Source organism: Chanodichthys erythropterus, chromosome 3 (assembly GCF_024489055.1).
Source record: "Chanodichthys erythropterus isolate Z2021 chromosome 3, ASM2448905v1, whole genome shotgun sequence".
Lineage (NCBI taxonomy): Eukaryota > Metazoa > Chordata > Actinopteri > Cypriniformes > Xenocyprididae > Chanodichthys > Chanodichthys erythropterus.
Genome location: NC_090223.1, coordinates 65,712,678 through 65,735,720, shown reverse-complemented (window position 1 = coordinate 65,735,720; position 23,043 = coordinate 65,712,678). Strand labels below are relative to the sequence as shown.

At 38.2% G+C, this 23,043-nt stretch overlaps 1 protein-coding gene across 5 annotated transcripts in view; it reads left to right on the top strand.

Annotated features, from left to right (window-relative positions):
* The window catches only part of LOC137006144 (NACHT, LRR and PYD domains-containing protein 3-like), a 52,759-nt gene that overhangs the window by 16,174 nt on the left and 13,542 nt on the right, over positions 1–23,043 (top strand). For all 5 annotated transcript variants that reach the window (XR_010892487.1, XR_010892486.1, XR_010892482.1 and 2 more), the window contains exons 5-9: positions 2,497–4,294; positions 4,678–4,848; positions 4,957–5,130; positions 5,609–5,770; positions 10,030–10,076. Coding sequence is in view for 2 of the 5 variants with exons in the window: in XM_067366664.1 (XP_067222765.1) it covers positions 2,497–4,294; positions 4,678–4,848; positions 4,957–5,130; positions 5,609–5,770; positions 10,030–10,076 (2,352 nt within the window). In the remaining 3 variants the exon portion in view is untranslated. The remainder of the gene's footprint in view (positions 1–2,496; positions 4,295–4,677; positions 4,849–4,956; positions 5,131–5,608; positions 5,771–10,029; positions 10,077–23,043) is intronic.

The window sequence follows — 23,043 nt, the reverse complement described above, 5'->3', positions numbered from 1 at the left end:
GTCTTTCCAAACCTGTATTAATTTATTTAATACAAACCAAACAGTTGCTGGTCCCCATTGACTTCATGTATACTTTATTATACTTAATACTATAGCATATTTTTTTCTATGAAGTCAAGGGGGACCAGCAACTGTTTAGTTAACCACTTTCTTCAAAATAACTATTCCTTTAATGATAATACATTTATTATTGTTATCTTGTTACATCTAAACTGTTCATTTTATGTCATTAAGTATTTAATTTAATATTGTACGCTTTATACATTTACATTTATTTTTATATAAGATGATACTGTTTATCTTAAGTTTATCTGCCAGTAACTGTTGTCCACCAGAGCGGCTCCCATCAGTTTTGTGTTTCTTTTTCAAATTCAAATGCCGTGTCATGCGCAAGACATCGCAAAGGACATGACACGCGTGTGCAACGTTTAAACACTCCATTTAGTCTCTTGGCATGTCAAAAATGATGAGATTTTTCAGTTTTATGGACGTCACCATCTTTAATATTATATTGGTCACTGTCGTTATGGTTACTAGTAAGAGAATACTTGACTCTTGTTGCACGTTTAAATACAGTGTTCAAGACGCTACTGTAAAATGCTGTGTGAACGAGACATTTCGAGACTCACACCAGTTAAGTAAATGCGGTTGTCAATGCCAAAAAAGAGAGACAGAGGTTTAATTAAAAAAATATGAGGTACTAAAGCAGTCTGAATAGGAAAATGGCAAAGTATTTTTTCCTACCGAACATGTGCTGGGAGTCCGCTGTTGCTAGTAATGAACTGGAAGCTGAACTGGAAGTTTTGATTCATTTGATTCATAACTAGTCAGATCTTTCTGTCATTGCCTGAAGTGCACGGAGACGTAGAGCATAGCTCCACAGTAGTGGTTTGAAAAGTGCCTGTCAAATGCCCTGTTGTTAAATCTGCACCTTTTTCAAAGTACTTTGTACTTTTAGTGAAAAAAAAATGTAGGGAAGCTGAATACTTTATTTTTATTCAACTTAAGTACCACAATTTAATTGTACTCAAGAAAGGAGAAAAAAAAAAAGAAAAAATCTACTCAAGTACTGTAACAAAAGTATCTGTAATTACTTTCTACCTTTGCATATAAGCTAATTAAACAATAATAATTTGGTTAATCACAGTGTCAATGAATGGAGAACTCACTATTTTACTATAACCTATTAGTACTATATATTAACAGTGAAGAGACAAGAATATAGACAACAATATATTAACTATGAATTAAGTTCTTTATTACTGTATACTTATTATAGTATTACTCAATATTGCGCATTATCATTAATAACAATCACTGTCTGTACATGGAAACAAGATAATATATAACAGCAATCAGCAACTGCAGGGCTGAGCACAACTGCGGTAAATCCCATACAAATAAATAGAATAGAACAGAGTGTCCCAAGTGGTGATTTTACAAATAGCTTACAATGGTTTAATAGCTTTACAGTAATCAAAACTTTTCATACAGTGATGAAATTAATTATTAAGGTTGACCAGTTGGTGGCACTATCTCCAGAATGATTTGACAAGTTACAACTGCAATCAAGCATGCAGTAGTTAATTTAAGCAGGACAAAACATGCTGGAAATACAGCCTTACGTCTTGATTGATTTGCTAGCTGTTAATGGTTTAATATATCAGAAAAGCTTTTAAAAACTTAAAAACGATCTGAGTCAGACAATCCACTGAATGCTATGGAAGGAATTAGAAAATATTGCACAAATTTTTAAATTGAAACCAAGGTGTTGGGGTGGGAGATATACCTGCAGACATGATTAACCATTGAAATTTGTAAATCACTAGAGATTTTGTGGTAATTTGTCGGGGTTAAACTCAAGTGACATTGTAGTGCTGTGCTCTCACAAAAGATCATCACTTGATTTTAAAGTGTTCAAGTGCAGTAAGCCATGAAAAAGAACTCAATTCAGTACTCTTATTCTGCCTGAGAGTCAAGAACTTTTTTAATTATGTTAGTAAGGCTAGCGATATCAGTTGCAATTAGTGTTGAGAATTAAATTAAAAGGTTAAATTAAATAATATTATTTAATGTAATTTAAATGTAAATAAAACATTTAAAATGTAACAACCTTAAGCAAAAACAACTATATATATATATATATATATATATATATATATATATATATATATATATATATTAGTATGAAATAAAATCGCCCACCCCTACAAGGTGTGTATGAGAGTCAACATGAGTTAAGGCATTTTGCATTTTAAGGCATGACCGCAAATGTAGTCAACTTCAATGTAGTCTGTGTAAGACTACATTTAAACACTGTTACAGTATGAGTGTGATTAATTTGAATGAATAAGAAGCACAGTTTTCAGGTTACCACACATGTGTGGTAGTTACTTTTGTAATAGGAATCACAGACTAGATTGAATTCACATATAGATTTATTATTTTATTTAAGGACTGATCACTTTTTGTTGACTTTTTTCCTCTTTCTCAAAGGCTCAAGTGCAGAGGACAGTAAAGCTGCTCTTCATGAGACCAGCCTCAGACTGAAGGACAAATTAAAACAGGAGTATGAACGAATATTGGTTGGTAATTCTCAGACTGGTCATCAGAAATACCTGAACAATATTTACACTGATCTATATGTGGTGGAGAATGAGACTGGAGGAATAGTCAGTGAGCATGAGGTAAGACGGATCGAATTCAAACAATTTGATGCCAAGGACACACCGATCCAGTGCAATAACATTTTTAAAGTCCACAAGGGTCAACGAAACAGAAGAGTGTTGACAATGGGCATCGCAGGGGTAGGAAAAACAGTCTCTGTCAATAAATTCATCCTTGACTGGGCCAAAAGAACAGAAAATCAGGATATTGCCTTAATTTTCCCTCTTCCATTCCGTAGACTGAATTTGATTAAAGAAGAGTACAGTCTCATAGGACTTCTTAACAAATACTTCTTTAGTAGTCCTGAAGAACTGCCCTTTCTTCCGGATGGTGATGGTAAAATCATGTTCATCTTTGATGGGCTGGATGAGTGTCGCTTCCCTTTGAACTTTAAAGAAGATGACGGATTTACAGATGTTCACAAAGAAACAACAGCGAGTAAGATAGTTACAAGCCTGATCAAGAGACAACTGGTTCCCTCTGCTCTTATCTGGATCACATCCAGACCAGCAGCAGCCAGTCTGATACCCCGAAACTACATTGATCTGGTGACAGAGGTGCGAGGATTCAACGATGAGCAGAAAGAGCAATACTTCAACAAAAACAGCAGTCCTGAGGTTGCTGGAAACATCATCCGTCATATCAGGAAATCCAGGAGCCTGTACATCATGTGCCACATCCCCGTCTTCTGCTGGATCTCTCTCACTGTTCTTCAGCCTCTACTGGCTCGAAAGAGCAAGGACAAAACACCCACAACTCTCACAGGGATGTACACAAGCTTCTTACTTACTCAGCAGCAACAGATGACTGCAAAATATTGTGATCACCCTGTACCTAAAGCCAATGCCAGGTCTTTTGATGAGATTATTCTAATGCTTGGGAAGCTGGCCTTTCAACAGCTGGAGAAAGGAAATCTCATTTTCTACAAAGAAGATCTTGAAAAAAGTGGACTAGATGTCAGTGAAGGGTCGGTGTTCTCTGGGTTATGCACTCAGATCTTTCAGGAGGAAAAAGCTGTTTCAGCAAGAAACGTTTACAGCTTCGTACATCTCAGCATCCAGGAATTTCTTGCTGCTCTCTATGTGTTTTTGATTAGCAAAGATGAGAAAGCAAAGCTACTTTTTCAATCCCTGAGAGAAAAACTGACATGGACACTGTCCAGAAAGACACTGTTTCAGCTTCATAAGGGTGCGATCAACATGGCTTTACAAAGCGAGAATGGACACCTGGACCTTTTCCTCCGGTTCCTCCTGGGTCTCTCTCTGGAGTCCAATCAGAGTGACCTGAAGGAATTAGTGCCAGGACTGAAACTCAAAACAGAGAACATGAAAAACACTGTTGACTATATCAAAAAGAAAATAGAGAAGGAGAAATCAGTGGAGAGGACCATCAACCTCTTCTACTGTCTGAGTGAACTGAAAGATGACTTTGTGGAGGAAATCCAAAAAAACCTGAGCTCAGGAAATCTTTCAGAACAGAATCTCTCCTCTGCTCAGTGGTCTGGTCTGGTGTTTGCGCTCCTGATGTCAGAAGAGACTCAAGAGAAGTTTGAACTGCAGAAATACAGAAGATCTGATGAAGCAGTAATAAGACTGCTGCCAGTGATCAAAAACACAAGAAAAGCACTGTAAGAGTCTTTTTTACATTCATTTATATGCACTGTTGGTTTTTTGTAATTGGGACTTCTTTTTACATGGATGACTTGTTTGCCTAGACAGTAAAAAAAAAAAAAAAAGAATAAATGTACATGTTATTCAATGTATGTGATGATATTAAATGCCAACGTTTTTCCACAATCAGACAAGTTGAACCTGAGTTTTACCCTTTTAATTATTCTTAATTGTATCATAAATAAAAAAAAAAAAAAATACAGGTTTGATGTTTTATGAAAATTGTTTTAGCTTTGCTTACATTCCTACAGTCAAATGTTTTTCCAAGTTATCTATGCTCTAGATTATAAACACTACCTAAAAAGCATTGATATCATTGATTGTTGTGTTCGCTACACAGGCTACAGTGCTGTAATCTCACTGCTCAGTGCTGTAAGAGTTTGTCATCAGTTCTACAATCCTCAAACTTCCTGAGAGAGCTGGACCTGAGTAACAGTGACCTGCAGGATTCGGGAGTGAGGCTTCTTTCTGAGGGGCTAAAAAATCCAAACTGTCAGCTGGAGATAATGAGGTTTGAGTTTAAATGCTTTATTTATTTATTTTCCATTAAGTTAATTGTTTATAAACACACAGCTAAGATTGATTCTGTATGCAATAACATTTTGTTTTAATTGTTCAGATTTTCCATATGTAATCTCACTGCTCAGTGTTGTGAGAGTTTGTCATCAGTTCTACAATCATCAAATTCCTTCTTGAGAGAGCTGGACCTGAGTAACAATGATCTACAGGATTCAGGAGTAAAGCTTCTTTCTGATGGACTGAAGAGTCCAAACTGTCAGCTGGAGATACTGATGTAAATAGTTTTAAAATAATTAACAAAATGCTATCACAATAAATGATTGTGATCGAATGTGACATTTGTTCTCGATGTAATGGAAATAGTTAATAGAAATTGATCGGGACCGATACCAAGCTCATGTACTTGTACTCATACAAATATGGATGTGCTTGAATCGTTCGTTGAATCGTTCTTCAGATTCTTGACTTGTCACCATCTGAACCAGCTCAACACAGTTGACTGATCACCATAGAAAATCAATGATTCAGTGGATGGAATCAAAAGTTGCTATTGTGAATGGTGCGCGCTTCACTGCTGTACATGTTTAGAAAAGTGAATGAATACTTTGGTACATTTCCACAAACACTTTGTTACTTTTATGACTGAATCTACAGAAAATAACAGCATACAAACTGCACAGGTCAGTGTGTGATAGTGACTGATCTGATTGTCAAATTAATGTCATGTGGACTGTTGCTGTGTGTGTTTGTAGATTGTCGGGCTGTATGGTGACAGAGGAAGGCTGTGGTTATGTGTCTTCAGCTCTGAGTTTGAACCCCTCACACCTGAGAGAGCTGGACCTGAGCTACAATCACCCAGGAGATTCATTCATTGATAAATTCAACCATCAAAACTGCACACTGGATAAACTTAAGTATGTTGAGCAGGAAGAGTTTGACTTTATTTCTTCATACATTTACAAAAGTTCTTACTGAGAATAAACAGAGGTTTAGCTGCAGTTATACTATAGGGTGGTTGAATGCTTGATTCTGATTGATTGACAAACTTTCTAAGGTGCTCAAATATTGTCAAGTAAATGCAGAGCTAAAGTAATTCCAGGCAGGTCTCAACTAAATTAGAGAATTATTTTTTCCCACTCCATGTCAAATACAAAGGAACACAAATGCAGTACAGACACACACTAACACAAACACATTCAAACATACACATGCACAGGAATGTGTTAGTGCTGCCCCACGACTTCATCAGTAAAATAGTTTCAGAATTTATGTAGTATGCCTGAAAAAGGGACTGTAGTAATGTTACGTGACGTGTATGCAATAGAGATGAAGCTTAAACGGATATCCACAAACAAGGGTTTTAATGAAGAACACGGAGCCAAAGCACAACATCACATGAAAATAACATTTAGAAGAGACAAGGAGTGAAGGGAGTGAGTCCATATATAAAGGGAGTGCAAACGAGGAAGTCCAGGTGATGATGATGAGTGATGATGGGGAGATGACGAGGGAAGTGAGTGCAGGTGAGGAGAACAGGAGGATAATGGGAATTGGAGTCCAGGAGACAAGGGATCTGTGACAAGTAAGTGATGTCCGATATCTAGCTTTCCTCAAGGGGTGTTGGTAAAAACACAGGATACAATCAGCTTCATCCAAAGAATGTTTATTTGTCTCTAACACAATGGTAACTTTAATCCATGCTGTACACAACATAGCTATACAAGGGTTTTACAGAATTAAAGGGTTAGTTTACCAAAAAATGAAAATGCAGTCATTAATTACTCACCCTCATGTTGTCCCACACCTGTAAGACCTTCGTTCATCTTCAGAACACAAATTAAGATATTTTTGATGAAATCTGATGGGTCAGTGAGGCATGCATTGACAGCAAGTTCATTTACACTTTCAATGCCCAGAAAGGTAGTAAAGACATATTTAAAAAAGTCCATGTGACTACAGTGTTTCAACCTTAAAGGGGCTCTATGTAAGATTTTTACTTTAATAAAGCATAAACATACCCCAATATGTTTACAGATATTTAGGAAACATGCTAAGTTCACCTACTTGTTTCTCAGAAAACGTTGCTACAGCCAGATATTCTACTTTGAAAATGTGCTTTCCATGTCGGATTGTCTGTTTTTGTTTTGGTCTGTGCGAAACCTTGTAAACCTTGTGCTGCAGTTTATCCAATAGTATTTCGACATCACAGGTTGCCAGTTGGCGGAAAACACTGCGTATTGTAGCCATGGAAACCAACAAACAAACTGAGTCACAGAATCAGGCAGTAATGTCAGCTGCGCGTTCTCGCTCTCTTCTCTGTCACGGTGAAGTGACACACACCTGCGCAGGCGCCTCCTCTCTCTCACTCGTCTCATTCACTCTGGTTAAGTAGTGCTTGTATTGCGCATAATTTTAGTCATTCCTGCAGGTCTCGTGCTCACACTGAAAGGGCGCGCACTAAAAACAAGAAAGGGTGTGCCATAAAGCAAAATGACAACAGTCTCCAACACACGTTCACGAGAGCACCATGACACATGCGTGGTGATACATCGCATGAATTTTCCACACTTTCAATATCACAATCGATGCAGTACACTCTTGTTCAGTAGGCATCGCTTGGCACTGATGACATCTACACCACCAGTCCTGCATTTCCAGGTCTTGGTGCTCTCGTGAACGTGTGTCCAATACTGATAAGGAACAGAGAAAATTGTTGAATAAAGTCATTATTTTGTTTTTTTTGGCGCACCGAAAATATTATTGTCGCTTCTTAACATTAAGGTTGAACCACTGCAGTCACATGAACTGTTTTAAATATATCTTTACTACCTTTCTGGGCATTGAAAGTGTAAATTAAAGGGTTAGTCCACCCAAAAATGAAAATAATGTCATTAATTACTCACCCTCATGTCATTCCACACCCGTAAGACCTTCGTTCATCTTCAGAACACAAATTAACATATTTTTGATAAAATCTACGGTGGTTCAACCTTAATATTATAAAGCGACGAGAATACTTTTTGTGCACAAAAATAACAAAATAATGACTTTATTCAACAATATCTTGTGATGGGCGATTTCAAAACACTTCTTCATGAAGCTTTGAATCTTCATGAATCTTGTGTTTCGAATCAAAGGTTTGGAGTGCTAAAGTCACGTGATTTTATTAAACAAGGCTTTGTTACGTCATAAGTGTTTCTAAATTTCAATGGTTCATGTGACTTTGGCAGTTTGATTCACGGTCCGAACCTCTGATTCGAAACGATTTATGAAGATTTGAAGCTACCAGGTGTACATGTGTACCAGTGGCGTACAGTGGTGTTCTGAAATGAGGAGGCACATTTTTTTTTATGAATCAATGTAAATTCATGTGCATTAGTCTTAAAGTTGATACATCTTCTTTGTTAAATGAACATTACTTTACAGTACATCAAAAAAAGAAAAAAAAGATTCTATTTATCAAAACCAAGTCAGTCTCATCAAGTTAGTGTTTTAAGCATTTCATTCCAAAATAATAACTAAATGCAATAATAATTTAAACAATATATTTTATTTTTGTATTGCGTTTTTTTTTTTTAATTGTTAACCTATGATATTTTGGATCATCAGTCATGCTCCGTAAACACCGTCTGTCACAGACACGAATTGTATTTTTAATTTCACCAAGCTGATTGCACAAAAAACCCCACAGTCATCATGCTTTCAGTCCATTTCAAGTTTGATTCTGACGTGACATAAAGCAGTGATATCTAACTGGGTGATCTGTTTACTTACTTTTCAATTAGTCTTCCCATTGACGCCATTATTTGTTCAGTCAAACTGACGCGCGGAACGCACACGTATAGAGGCGGGATTTATCGCACAAACCAATCATATCCAATCATAACCAATTACATCCAATCATAGTGCGATGGAGACATTGCCTCCTCTCACGTGACTTTCCCCCATTCATTCTCAATTACCCCCCACAAAACCCACCGCACTCCATAGACTGTAAAGCATGACTCCTCTGTGTAACTTTACCTGCGGGTGTCGCTGTTGGGCAGTGTTCCTGAAGAAATACGCGTGACTTGCGCTCTTTTAAATGTCATAATTTGTAATATTTGTGTTGTTTTATATGTAATATGGATTATTTTCTCATCCTATTTTTTTTGAGGAGGCACTGCCTCCCTTGCCTACTCGGAGGAAATGCCCCTGATGTGTACAGATTCATTTTCTCAATGTCACTCTTCTTTAAACAGTTAAGCTACCCTATTAGAGACACTGATGCCAAAACACACACACTCACACACACACATACAAAACTACTCTGATCAGGCATAACATTAAGACCACTTTCCTAATATTGTGCTGGTCCCCTTTTGCTGCCTAAACAGCCCTGATGTGTCGAGGCATGGACTCCACTAGACCCTTGAAGGTCTAACGCAGTTCATTTATGTGGGAAGAATGAGGCAGGATCTGTTGAACGTTCAACACACTTTAATACAAAATATACAAATTCAAAACAAAAGTAAAATAGTGGCCGTCCCTCACGGATGACTGCCGCACACTAACACAATAAAAACATAACATAAATCCAGGCCTGGACCTCTCTCGTTCTTCACTGTTGTCGCTCCTCCCTTTATGCTTCCAGAGCTCCTCCATGAGAAATACGAGACCGGTGTGGTGCGCAGCTGACACTCCTTAGCAAATGATGCCACCGGCCTCGCGCCGTTCCCTCACAGCTCTTGCTCCGCCCTGCTTTGTCACATAACCCCATCATCATTTCATCTTCATGTTACTAATTTGCATACCAACTGTTAAACAAATCTTATTCAAACGTTTTCTTGACTCCCGAGTCTTTCTGGTAGAACTGATTTCCTGCACCTGTGGACCATGTATGAGTTTGGGATAAGAGGCTTTGTTGACATATCTGGGCGGCGGAATTTATGTGGCGGTTTGTTTTGCTCCTGACTGATTTTCCTTCCACAATTATGTTTATATTCTTTTTGTAATACAACACCTATTGGAACGAGCTGTGTCCGTAACAGACTTGGTTGGTAATGTACTTAGCCTTACAATTTTCCAAAATTAAAATTGTTTTGTGTGTGTGTGTGTGTGTGTGTGTGTGAGTGTGTGAGAGAGAGTGTGTGAGTGTGTTTACTGACTAACTATCATTGTGTGTGTTTTCTAGTGTGGATCATGGGGGAGAGTTCAGGATAACAGCAGGACTACACAAATGTAGGTCTACTCGCACTCACACTCTCTCTCACACACACACACACAGTATCTGTCAAATCATGCTGTTTAATAATAAATAACTATGATACTTTTAGATCACCATTATTAGAATTATTGCTGGGACAGTAAAATACTACTACTGTAAATGAAAGATGAATATTTTATAAAGAGTATATTATTTTACAAAAGGATGTTACAATACTGTTGTATTGTCAGAAACCTGCAGTTTTAGTGAAAATAGGTTTATAACTGCATCTTATTACAAATCAGGTGAAATACTGTAATCAGCTGTCCACAAAAAATGTTGGATATAATGTGACTGTGAAAACAGTATAACTGGTGCTCCCTGCGTTCCCAAATGCACATTAAACTCAAGGTTCACTGCATTCATTTGCTGTGAACCGAGACGTGGAAAACAAGCTGATGGAGTGATCAAAGTGTGTTCTTCACTCTGAAACATGCAGCGCAACAGACTACAGACTAACTTAATTATTGTCTTTTGTAATTTGATGAGGGCACAAAGCCATATCGTGCTTTTTATTTTAATTTGTTTGAGAGATGCTTTACAAAAGCAATGACACAAAACACAAAGACAAAGATTTATCTTATTATGAGACAAGTAAAATATTTTTGGTTCAAACTGTGTTTCTTTAAAATCTGTGTACACCTGGGGTCTCATTTATAAAACTGTGCGTAGGATCCCTACTAAAATTGTACGTACGCGCAAAAGCTAGATTCTGCGTACGCACAAAAAAAATCTGATTTATAAAACCATGCGTACGCCAGATCCTGCGCACAAATCCCTTTATAAATCCCAGTCAGTGGAAGATTGTGTGTACGTACATCTCCACCCTGTCTCCTCCCCGAAATAACCATATATGGAGCTTACGACGCCTAGTTTTACTATGCATAACCTCATCTGCATATCATTTCCATACATGTTCCCCTCCACGTGACATCCACGGTTAACACCGTCAAAGGTACAAGACATTGGAAAATATTAGATATGGACTATAAATGCAATTTGTGCCACACATTATGTTGATAAAGATAATCCAATATCCTCTTTGTAATATATCAAAATATCCATAAAACAAAATTGTATAAAATACTTCAGAAAAAGTATCATTCATTACTTCATTCATTTCCACTGGCCAGATAGTATTTATGCAAATTTATGCAGTTTTGCTGATAAGGTGAACATATCTTTTAGGAAGTTTATATGCTATTATTTATAGGCACTTATTTATTGCAGTGTAAATACAATTGTCTGAAACGGCGCGTCACTGACAAAGTATTTTAAAAAGAAAACATGCAAATCTTACCGTTTTCCTCAAATGATATCCTTCAAATGGTAATTATTTGAAGATCCTTCACACAACATCAACACCTCCTGCAGCTGTGGCTGTACAGTAAGATATTATCATTGGACCTATTCAAACTGGACAACGGACCGTTCGACCACCGAATCCAGCAGTGTCTTCCATAATATCTAAGTTAAGTGTGCATCACTGATCGTCATTCTCGAAAAAATATTTTGTCATAACATCTGCAGTTTAGTTTAAAGAGGAATTATTGTGCTTCCAGCGCTCCTCGCTGTCATTAAAACAGCATGTCACTGGAAAAGTGATCGAAAGTAGCACATCTACTATCTCAATTCATATCACTTTTGTCTCTGAGGGGGAGCATCCATTATGATGATATGTTATATATGCACATACCTTTTTATAGCCCATTCATTAAAAAAAATAGTATATTCAAAGTATTTGCACCTGGTTAAGAATGCTGATAATGATAATTCAGGTTGATGCAATTTGATTTATTGGGTGATGTAATAGGATAATTTAGAAGTTTTTCATTTTAAATAGTTATTGCTATTTGGGCCAGTTGGTGTCGCCAAAACACATACTCTTCTAAAAGAGTGCGTACGCACGGTCAAGAGCATCCTTACGGTGCTCACTTATTTACGCCAAGTTTATTTTTATAAATCCCGATATGTGCGTGGAAAAAAGCGTACGCATATTTCTATGCCCATTTTGTGCGTACGCAACATTTATACATCAGGCCCCTGGTCACTTCATGCGTTTTCTCTGATGGGATAGCTATCCGATCGTGAAAAGACCACGTGTAAATGCCCTCTGAAATGCATTCACTCAGATCAGTTCAGGAGGAAGTCTAAATGCATCTGGTTATTGAAACCACACATGTAAATCTTACTCCTACCAAAAATACTAAAAAATAAACATGTGAGAGTGTGTTATACACTACCAGTCAAAAGTTTATGAACAGTAAGATTTTTTAATGTTTTAAAAGAAGTCTCTTCTGCTCACTAAGGCTTCATGTATTTGATCCAAAAACACAGCAAAATCTGTAATATTGTGAAATATTATTACAATTTAAAATAGCTGTTTTCTATTTAAATATATTAAAAAAAGTCATTTATTCCTGTAATCAAAGCTGAAATTTCAGCATCATTACTCCAGTCTTCAGTGTCACGTGATCCTTCAGAAATCATTCTAATGTGATGGTTTGCTGCTCAAGAAACATTTATGATTATTGTCAGTTTTTTTTTTTTTTTTTTTTTAAAGAAATTAATACTTTTATTCAGCAAGGATGCATTAAATTGATCAAAAGTGACAGTATAGACATTTATAATTTTACAAAAGCTTTATATTTCGGAAAAAAAAAATATTTATTTTTCTCAAGAAAACATTCAACTGCAGACAAAGTATTCAGAGATGATCCAAATGAAGCAGCACAGAAACTTGACTGCATTAACACTTATTGATCACTGTCAACTGAAAACATCAAATTAAAACAAATTTCACATTACAGGGTTTTTCCTGGGTCTAAAATTGTCTTCAGTGGTGGTGGCAAACACTAGCATCCACAGTATAAAATACTGTACCCATGTGATCTGTGAGTTCAGTACTGACAGTAAATCCACAATAAATGCAGAGAAACGCAGTTTGAAATATCAACATATCCTATTCATGAATTAAAGAATGAAAACTGTCAGGACAGATAATAAAACTCAGTTATATTTAAAATCTGTACATTTACTAGTAAAAAGGTCACTAAGTGACCAGTTTGAGAATTTAGTAATAAAATGAACAAAGTAATACATTACATAGCAAAAGTAGGAGATCTGTTATTTTTTACATTTACACCCCAATACTTAATAAAGAGATTATTTTGTTCCTTCCATTGCTATGGTTATCACAGCATAGTGAAAATCAAAATCAGCAGCGACCATGCTAATGACAGCGAAGGTGTGGACGTTGCTAGTAATGTGCTGGAGGAGGCAGACAGCCTAGCCATAACTAGCTCGTCTGATGAGGGACAGACGGAACAGCAGGGAGAAATATTACCCTCAGAAGGTGAGGAAATATGTCATGATCCCGGCAAATGGCCAGCAGTAATAAATCCTGGACTTAAAGACACTTTGGTACAGGGGGGGCCACATCAAATCAAAATAATTATTTTCCCAAAAGACAGTTGGAACAGGAGATTTTCAGAGGCTCATTACAGTCGCACATTAGCTAACGGGGAGAAACTGGACAGACCATGGCTGGTTTATTCGATTAGCAAGGACGCAACGTTTTGCTTTTGTTGTAAACTTTTTTATGAAAGCGAGAGAAAGTCTGTTCTGGCTAAAGACGGTGTTAAACACTGGAAAAATCTCTCCAGCATACTGAATTCACACGAGAAGTCAAGTGAACATCTGGAGTGTTTCCATAAATGGAAAGAGCTGGACACAAGGTTGTCCACTCAAAACACAAGTGATGCGCAAAATCAGCATAAAATATTATGCGAAACATTACACTGGCAGCAGGTGTTGGAACGTTTGGTGAGCATTGTGAGAGTAATGGCGATGCAAAACATGGCATTCCGTGGCAGCACAGATCATTTATATGAACATAACAACGGAAATTTCTTGAAACTTGTGGAGACGATTGGACTGTTTGATAGTGTTATGGGTGAGCACATCAGAAGAATCCAGTCTAATGAAACTCATGTTCATTATTTGGGCAAAGAGATTCAAAATGAGATCATAGGAATGTTTGCGTCTCAGATTCAGCAATTTCAATTCTCAAAATGCTCAAATCAGCCAAATACTTTTCGTTAATCTTAGACTGCACACCGGACGCGAGTAGAACGGAACATATGACAGTTGTTGTGCGCTTTGTGACAGCACTGGAAAGTTGTGTGAGGGTTAAGGAGCATTTCTTAGAATTCGCGCATTTAACGGATTCCACCGGTGCTGGCATGACAGATGTCGTGGTTAAGAAACTTGGCGATCTTGGGATTGACATAATGGATATGAGAGGTCAAGGATATGACAACAGATCAAATATGCGGGGGAAACACAGTGGTGTCCAAAAGAGAGTGCAGGACATAAATCCAAGGGCATTCTATGTCCCGTGCAGTGCTCACTCTCTTAACTTAGTGGTGAATGATGCGGCATCATGCTGCCTGCAGGCTGTGGAATTCTTTACAGTGATACAGGAGGTCTACAACTTTTTCGCCGCTTCCACTTCTCGCTGGCAGGTGTTAAAACGGCACATAAGTGACAGTGGCCTTACAGTTAAGCCTCTCAGCAATACTAGATGGGAAAGCAGGATTGAAGCACTCAAACCTATCCGTCACCATTTAGGAGATGTTTATGACGCTCTTGTATCAATAGCAGAGGATGATGCCCTGACAGGTGCTTGTGGTGTCAGAGCCAGATGTGAAGCGAGAGGTATTGCGACCAAAATCAAAACGTATCCATTCATGTGCAGTATCATTACATGGTATGAATTTAATATGAAATAAATATTACCAGCAAGATATTGCAGACAATGAACAAAGACATTCCACATGCAACAGAACAGCTGAACGTGACAAAGCAATTCCTCTAGGAATACCGCACAGACAGTAATTTTGACAGAGTGCTGATGAGTTGGAAACAGAGGCCGTCTTCCCTCCACAAAGTGCAGCGTGACAACGAAAAAGAAAGAAAATGTTTCCTTATGAAGGAGATGACACACCTGTCATGGACACAAAACAAAACTACAGGGTGGCCTTCTTTAACCAAGTGCTCAACTGTGCCATCCGTTCCGTGGAAGAGCGCTTTTCGCTGCTTCGAGACCATGGGCGCGTATTTGGATTTTTATATGACATCACATCTCTCAAAGAAAAGGAGAATACAATAGTTCTTCAGGATTGCTTAAGACTGGAAAAGGCCCTGACTCATGGAGAGTCGCAGGATGTTGATGGGCATGAATTGTTTGAAGAGCTGACTGCTTTGGGCAGACGCCTGGTTGCTGGATCTAAACCACTGGATGCGCTTAAATTCATCTGTGAAAAGGGATGGAATCAATTTTTCCAAATGTTTTTGTAGCAATGAGAGTGCTTCTCACTCTCCCCGTCACTGTGAGCTCTGGAGAACGCAGTTTCTCAAAGCTTAAACTGATTAAAAATTATCTCCGAAGTACAATGACACAAGACCAGTGTTGGGGCTAGTTACTCAAAAAAGTAATATATTACATATTACATATTACTCTCAAAAATAGTAATGCCTTACTTTACTTTATTACTCCCTGGAGAAAGTAACTAGTTATATTACTAGTTACATTACTAGTTACATTTTTTTTTCTTAATTACTCTATAATTGCCTGAGATGCATCAGATGGAGGGAGAACATACAAAGGAGGAGTGTTCTTTAGGGTCTTTATTACGCCAACAACAGACTGGCACTGTCTAGCACAAATAACTACAAACAACTGTACTTGTGCAATCAAGTACAAACAAGTATTAACTTCCTCAATGTTTAACAAACACCGTCTGGTGCAAACAATCAATTTGATTGTCAATTTATAACAAGTACAAGAACATATTAACTTCCTCAATGTTTAACAAAAACCATCTAGTGCAAAAAATCAATTTGATTGGCGATTAACAAGTACAAACAAAAAAAATATTAACTTCCTCAAAAAAATATATCCATAAATAAAAAAGACTGGCCTTACCAGCACTGTGTAGAGGAGAGGTAAATTGTTAAAAACCAAAACACAGTGCAGAGGAGAGGCAGGTTGTTGAAATGAGTTAAAGCAAATACAGAAGTCTCAAAGTAAATAAAAGGAAAAATACAGTTGGCATTTACTGTAATGCGTTTTTCTGGTGCAAAATATGAGCTTCTGAATGTGTCAGCTTATATAAGTAGTGGTTATACCTCATAAGGAGGAGTCTCTCAAAGCGCTTGTCTCCTAACCTGTTCCTCCTTGGAGTGAGAACAAGGCTTCCCAGGCTGAATAGCCTCTCCACTGGGGCACTGGATGCTGGTGCTGTATTGTATTTTAAAAATAAGTTCTTAATTCTGGGGAAGTTGTCTAGGACCCCCATCTCTGACCCAGACTTCAGGTACTCCATCACCTCCCTGTCTGGGCCAAAAGATCCTGAATCCTGCTCTTCCTCAAACACAAAAAAGTCATCCTCACTACTGCTGGATGCTGGACTAATCTGTGGAGGCCTGCCTCATGCTCCTCATTGTGGGGGGCAGCCAGGGGTGAAGCACGACACTCTGTTATCAGCAGATTCTTTAGGGCCTCTCTCCTGGTTTCTTCCCTCAACCACCTCATCTTGAACTTCGGCAGAGTGACAGCAGACAGGAGACCCTCCCTACTGTCCAAAACAGAAGCAAAGCGGGTTTTGATGGCCTGTAAGAAAGAGATTTCTAAAATTAGATATTTCTCTTAAAGAGGAAAAACATACCTTCCTGTGGAAGGAGTTGACATGTAAATGATGCAACAGGCATATTGACTATACCGGGTCTTCAGAAACACAGTACCAGTATACAATTCTTACATTCTCTAAGAGCCTATTTCAGTGTGAAATTTAGAAGACTGTGATAATGGCAGCATCTGTGATAGTGGAGGGATGTGCAATTGTGCATATGACAGGCTTCTCTCATATCACACAAAGTTACAGTCAGTAAGTCTTAAATACACACTCACAGCCTACCTGCACTATGACATCAGGCAGATTTGCCATCATCTCGGAGAGGCCAGGACGCAATGCCAAGGTCTTTAACATCAGAGACTCCAGTGTCGGTAATAGATTGCCATAATAACAATCATTTTCCCCTGGAATGAATGAATATGAATCAATAAATGAATATGAATCAATGAATGAATTACTTGTTTGATTCAAATGTTTAACATTCAAAAAAAGGAAAGGCAAGAAGCCACAGGTTTACATTAACCTATACTTTATCTCACCTTGTAAACGGTCCAAAGCTTTTGTAAGCGGTTTTGTGACTGTGCAGTACTCTACAAGGAATTTGTACTCTCGCTCGGAAAAGGCTCGTACACCTAACTGACTGCAGAGAGTTGTCAACTGTGGTCTGGATATCTCAGTTATTCGTGCAACTGCATTGTGGAAAGAGTTCCATCTCGTCACTGTAGGCACCATGAGCTTTTTTCCACAAAGGCTTTCCACTAGCTCTGCAGCTACTGTAGACCGGCTGGCCTTAGTCCAGAGGGCAGAGCACTTTGCAGTGGCACTTCTGTAAATTGTTTTGTTTGTCAGTGTCAACCATTTTTCAATATCAACAGTTGATATCAAATTAAGTGTGTGCGAGGCACATCTTAAGTGAGGGGGGAGAGTAAAGTGTCCTGGATCTTCTTGTTCCGTGGAGAGCACTTCTTGTACATCGGTAAATGACACTTCTTCATCCTCCCCTGATCCCTCGTCCTCTGAATCGGATGCTGCTGCTGCTGGCTTGGGCTCATACTCCCTGAATGTGATAAGTGCAAGAAATGTGTGGCCTATTCAATTCAAATTTTATTTTTGTTATAATTGTGATTTTATAATGTTTAGATATGAATCCAACTGAATCCAACTTGTGAAAAGATATCTTTCAGGTAGTCAAATAGCATATAGTGGAGCTCTATAGCCATCTAGTGGTTAAAGTGATTTTTTTTTTTTTAATTTTTTAAAATTATCCATGTTACCCCCATGAATGAAAGTTAGAAATCTGGGTCTTTTATAAAGTGAATTTTACATCAAATGCTGTTTTTTTGTAAAAAGCTTATTTAAATATTTATTTATTTATAGAAATTTAAAAGATATCATAAATTCTCCAAAAACTGCACAAATGTTGAGTAAAGACATTAACAAACAGAATAAAATTACATTTTGTAAAAAAACTATTATCTTGTTACAAAATTAAATGTTATTGTCTGGGGTCTCTGGAGACCCCAAAAAACACGAGTGTAGACATAAATAAAGACTATCAGAGGGTTAATGCAATCAAATTAAACAATTCATTAACTTATACATTTGCAAATAAGTACAAGTAAGTAAAGTATTATTCAACTGACCTGAAAGCCTTAACAAAATTCGATCCATTGTCTGTGACTGTTGCTGTGACCTTCTCTGACAGTCCATAAGATGAGTGAACCTGCTCAATTTCAGTGGCCACAATGTCATATGTGTGTCGTCCTTTGATTCTTTTGCAGGCAAGGGCTGCTTTTTCACGATGGAAGTTGCTTGGATCAATTCAATGGGCAGTCATGCCTATGTAGCTTTTGTTGTGACAAGTCCAGATGTCAGCGGTCGTTGACACATACTCAGTGCTCTCAAACGTTTTCTTCAGCTCACTTTCCATCATGGCGTAACATTTATCTAGGTACATTGCGAAGGTTTTCCTGTCGGAAAACGGCTGGTCTGTCCCTGCTATCGGTATTTTGCAGAGTATCTTTCTAAAAGACAGCGATTCGACGGTAGAAAGAGGTAACATTTCTTCTACTACGTACGAGGCAACAAGCTTATTTATCTCGGATTTTGATGTTGGTAGTACTTTATGTTCAAATGAAAGTTTTTGCTGCTTGTGGGGCTGCTCGTTCATGTCACTCTGTCGCTTCGCAACGAGCTTGATGTGTCCGTGCTGTCGCTGCAGGTGCTTCTTCAAGTTGGAGGTAGAGTTACAAGCAGTGGAGAGCAGCTTTCTCCCCGGGCACAGTGTGCACTTCACCGTCAAGTTATTTTCCTTCCGTTGAACATATTCAAAATAATGACTGAATCTCCACCCGTCGAAACTAGCATTCTGTTGCTGGGAACCTTCCTCTGAAAAAGAGCTTGCCGTTGTTGACGCTTCCATTTTTCCCCATCTGTCTTTGAGGGTGCCGCTCTGCTGCTGGCTGCCGGGTGTCGACCAATCAGTGATGGTAAATGATACCTCGTGCCAAACCCAGACCAATCACTGTTCCATTCACGCCCTCCTCCCCTTCCCTTCTGTTCTCTGTGTTGTGTGCCTTGTGTGTGATGAAGGTGCTACTGGTAAATGTAACGCAAGAAACTAGCTCGGGAAAACTGTAATAATATTACCATTTTCAGACGAGTAATGCCTTACACTACCAGTTACTGAAAAAAGTAATATTATTATTACTTTGTAACGCGTTACACCCAACACTGCACAAGACAGACTTAATGGACTAGCAACAATTGCAATTGAGCACGAACTTGCTGAAAAAGTTAAACTCGAGGACGCAATCAAAGCGTTCGCCGCTGCGAAAGCCCGACGCGCACGCTTCTGAAATGTAGGCTATTAGTTCTGTGAATGTGTCTATCAGTCAAGAAAAAATTGAAACCTCCAGTACTTATGAGCTAAAATGTTGTGTGCATATGTTTAGTTTTATTCTGTACACTATCTATTATAAAACAGAAATTATATGCAGCTGTTCCATTGTGTACTTTTTTCACGTTGTGGAATGAAAAACAAATTAATAATCAGAAAACATGCTTGCTTGTTTTTATTTTAGTGTAATTTTACAGATAAAGAAAATATTAATTTGTTTACATGCATCCTAAGGATACCTAATTGTGAGTGTGAGTGTGAGGTGGGGGCGGCACGATCATGCTCTGCCTAGGGCGGCATTTAAGCTTGCGCCGGCCCTGAGTGCTACCTTATACTTGGTTGGTTATAATGAAAGGATTCAATGTGCAGCAAAAAAAAACTCAGCCAATTTAAGTGGTATTGAGCGATTCTGATTGGCCGCTGTGTTTACGTTCTCAACACAAATGTCTGTGATTAGCTACAAAGCTCAGCGCTGCAGAAATATGTTGTAAATATAGCGACACTGTTCACATATTTCGGATTTCACATAGCTCAGTTGGTAGAGCATTGCAATAACAATATGCAATCATGTGATCATGCGATTGTGGGTTCGATCCCAGGAAACACATGTGCACATAAATTTTAAATGCACTATAAATCACTAAGGTAAGGGTAGGTTTATGGGTGGGGTGGGTGTAGTCGTTAATAAAAATTAGTTTTGGTAAATGGAAATGGAGAAATGGTGTAAAAAAGTCAAAATGAACACGCATTTTTATTGGTAATCATTACAGTCATACGTCATTTCATGACGACAGATGTAACACAGCACTGTAATTATTTTTATGACAGCTAGGGCACATGACTTTAAAACGTAAATATAGGTCATAATAAGGTGCTTGAAAAACGACCTATAGGGTCGTTTTTTTGGAGGACAGTGTCGTAATTCCCATCCCTGTCCAGATGGTGGCGAGTGCGCCCCAGTGTGGCAGCAGAGCGTGAGTTCATTCAGAGTCCAGAATAAATGAAAACATGCGTTTGATAACACAGGCGAGCACCCATCTTAAGTACATTTTATATTAATAAAGTTATTGTAGCTGCCCCTTGGTTTCCCAAACAAGACTCGGAGAGTTTCTGACAGGTGCTTTCTCTTTACTTAGCTCATCATGAATTTCGTCTCTTTAATCGTCGTTCGAACACATTTGAGCACTGTGAAACTAAAAAATAACAAAAGTAAATCAACACAATGAATATACACAAAGGCAGATGAACATTTACAAAACACAAATGAAATAAACCATGAAAACCTTTAACAAACAATACTTAACCAACAACACCATATAACAAACAAACACATCACTGAAAATAAAGAAACAAACACATTAACACTGCGTACCTCGCTCCTCTTGCCAAAAGGGTACTAAACAGGATTAAACTTCATTCTCATCCACACGCCATGTGCAGACACACGAGTTGATCTTCCCTCCGCTGCAGCGTGACTACTGATCGCTATACGCCACTTCCTTTTAACGTGGTTATATAATAATGTTATTTAACAATGTTAACTCAAAGTAAAATTTAAAGGGACCCACACCTATTTAAGCGGTTATTTACAGTTATAATACTTATAACTATATATAATAATATATAATACTTATAGTGCTTCATTTCATTCATACAGTTTGCACTTATTAATTTATCATTTCGTACAATGTTAACTATTTAAGTAGACATTGAATAGTAGAAATTGTGTATGATGTAGTGTTTTAGTTGATAGCAGCCTACTTTTGACAAAGCTGATTTCTGAGAGATGCAAGAGAAGCGCGATTTACGAAGGCGCTGCTCATTTGATATTTTTTGCTCATTTCATAGTTTTCACCCATTTGTGTTTCATATCATTGAGATTTATGTAATTTTGTGCTATCCCTCGGCTCACCTGTTATTCATCAAACACAAGGAGTGACTGACTTCTTTCCCATACACTGGAGTGAGACCCTGGATGAGCTGTCGCGATCTTTCTTGGCACTCTGTGGTGTGACAGATCGCTGTACCACTTCAGTTCACGCAGAGAGCACATGAACCGACCACATACCTGTCAACACTCCCGTTTTTGCTAGGAATCTCCCGTATTTCACACCTATCTCCCGCCCCCATCCCGTTTTGCTGTGTTTCCCAAGAAATTCCCATAATCTGTATGGCCCAGACCTTGTTATAGGAAGAATAATCAAATATATTATTCCTAGGTTGTCCAGATGTCAGATCTAGTATGAATAGCATTCTACTCGACACATCATACAAATTCAAACCCATTTGTGACCTCAACCTGACAACCTACAGCCCCGTTACACTGTTGATATCTGCGCAGTCGACACGAGAGGTTGAATTGTAAGGCCCGCCCAATCGGCCCAATGGCGGTTTCCCACAGGACGGGGAAGGTTTCTTGCGCGTTCCGTCTTTTCAGCGTGGCAAAGTAGTTTAATTCCAAATAATCTTTTATCCGACTCCATGTTATTATGACCTCGATTTTAAAGAATGTCAATTGATTATTGGTCATTTGTATAATAATTTAGCTTTACATTTGAATATTCTATTTAACTCTTTACTCTTATTGTTCTCGTTCATTCGGTTCTCAGTGTCGCACAGGGTCCTCGCACTGGCCATTCATTAATATGCGGGCCCACGATCACAAACTCGTCAGTCTTGGTCACTAGACAGAGGTAATTGACTATACTAATAGAGTGCCACTCTCATGCTTGCTTTCTCTAAAAGTATTTGTGTAGTCCCCATAGATCTGTATACACTTGAATTAAAGTAACACTAACTCTTGTCAGAGGTCATAACCACTACTACAGTTAAGCCGACCAATATTACTTCTCTTATAGTAGCTTTGGTTTGGTTATGCCATAGTTTCCCATGTACACTTAACTAGAGTAACATTACAATAAACAGAGGTAAGGCTCACCCTATTTAGGTTGGTCGATTAGATGTCCTAAACGGAATTCCCTTTTTAGCCTTTACAGTCTAAGTACACTTGAACTAATGCCAAGCGTTAGTAGGAGCTCTAAAATCACAGTTAGTGTGCCCTATGCTCCACTCAACTGGACTTTAGTCCGTTACTAACCTGACGCAGATTTGCGGTAACAATGGATACATCGTAATCTACTGAAGTCAATAATTTCAGAGTAAGTCAGAATAAATCAAATGTGACAATTTAGTAATCAGGTAAATGTATCATGCCAATTACATAATCAATTCAAAGGTGATCAATACAAAACATCAAATGCTCAGAAATAGAATAAGATGCATACCTGACACCTGTGTCCAAACACCCAGCAATATGGGCTCCATCTGAATACAGAGTCGCCCCGA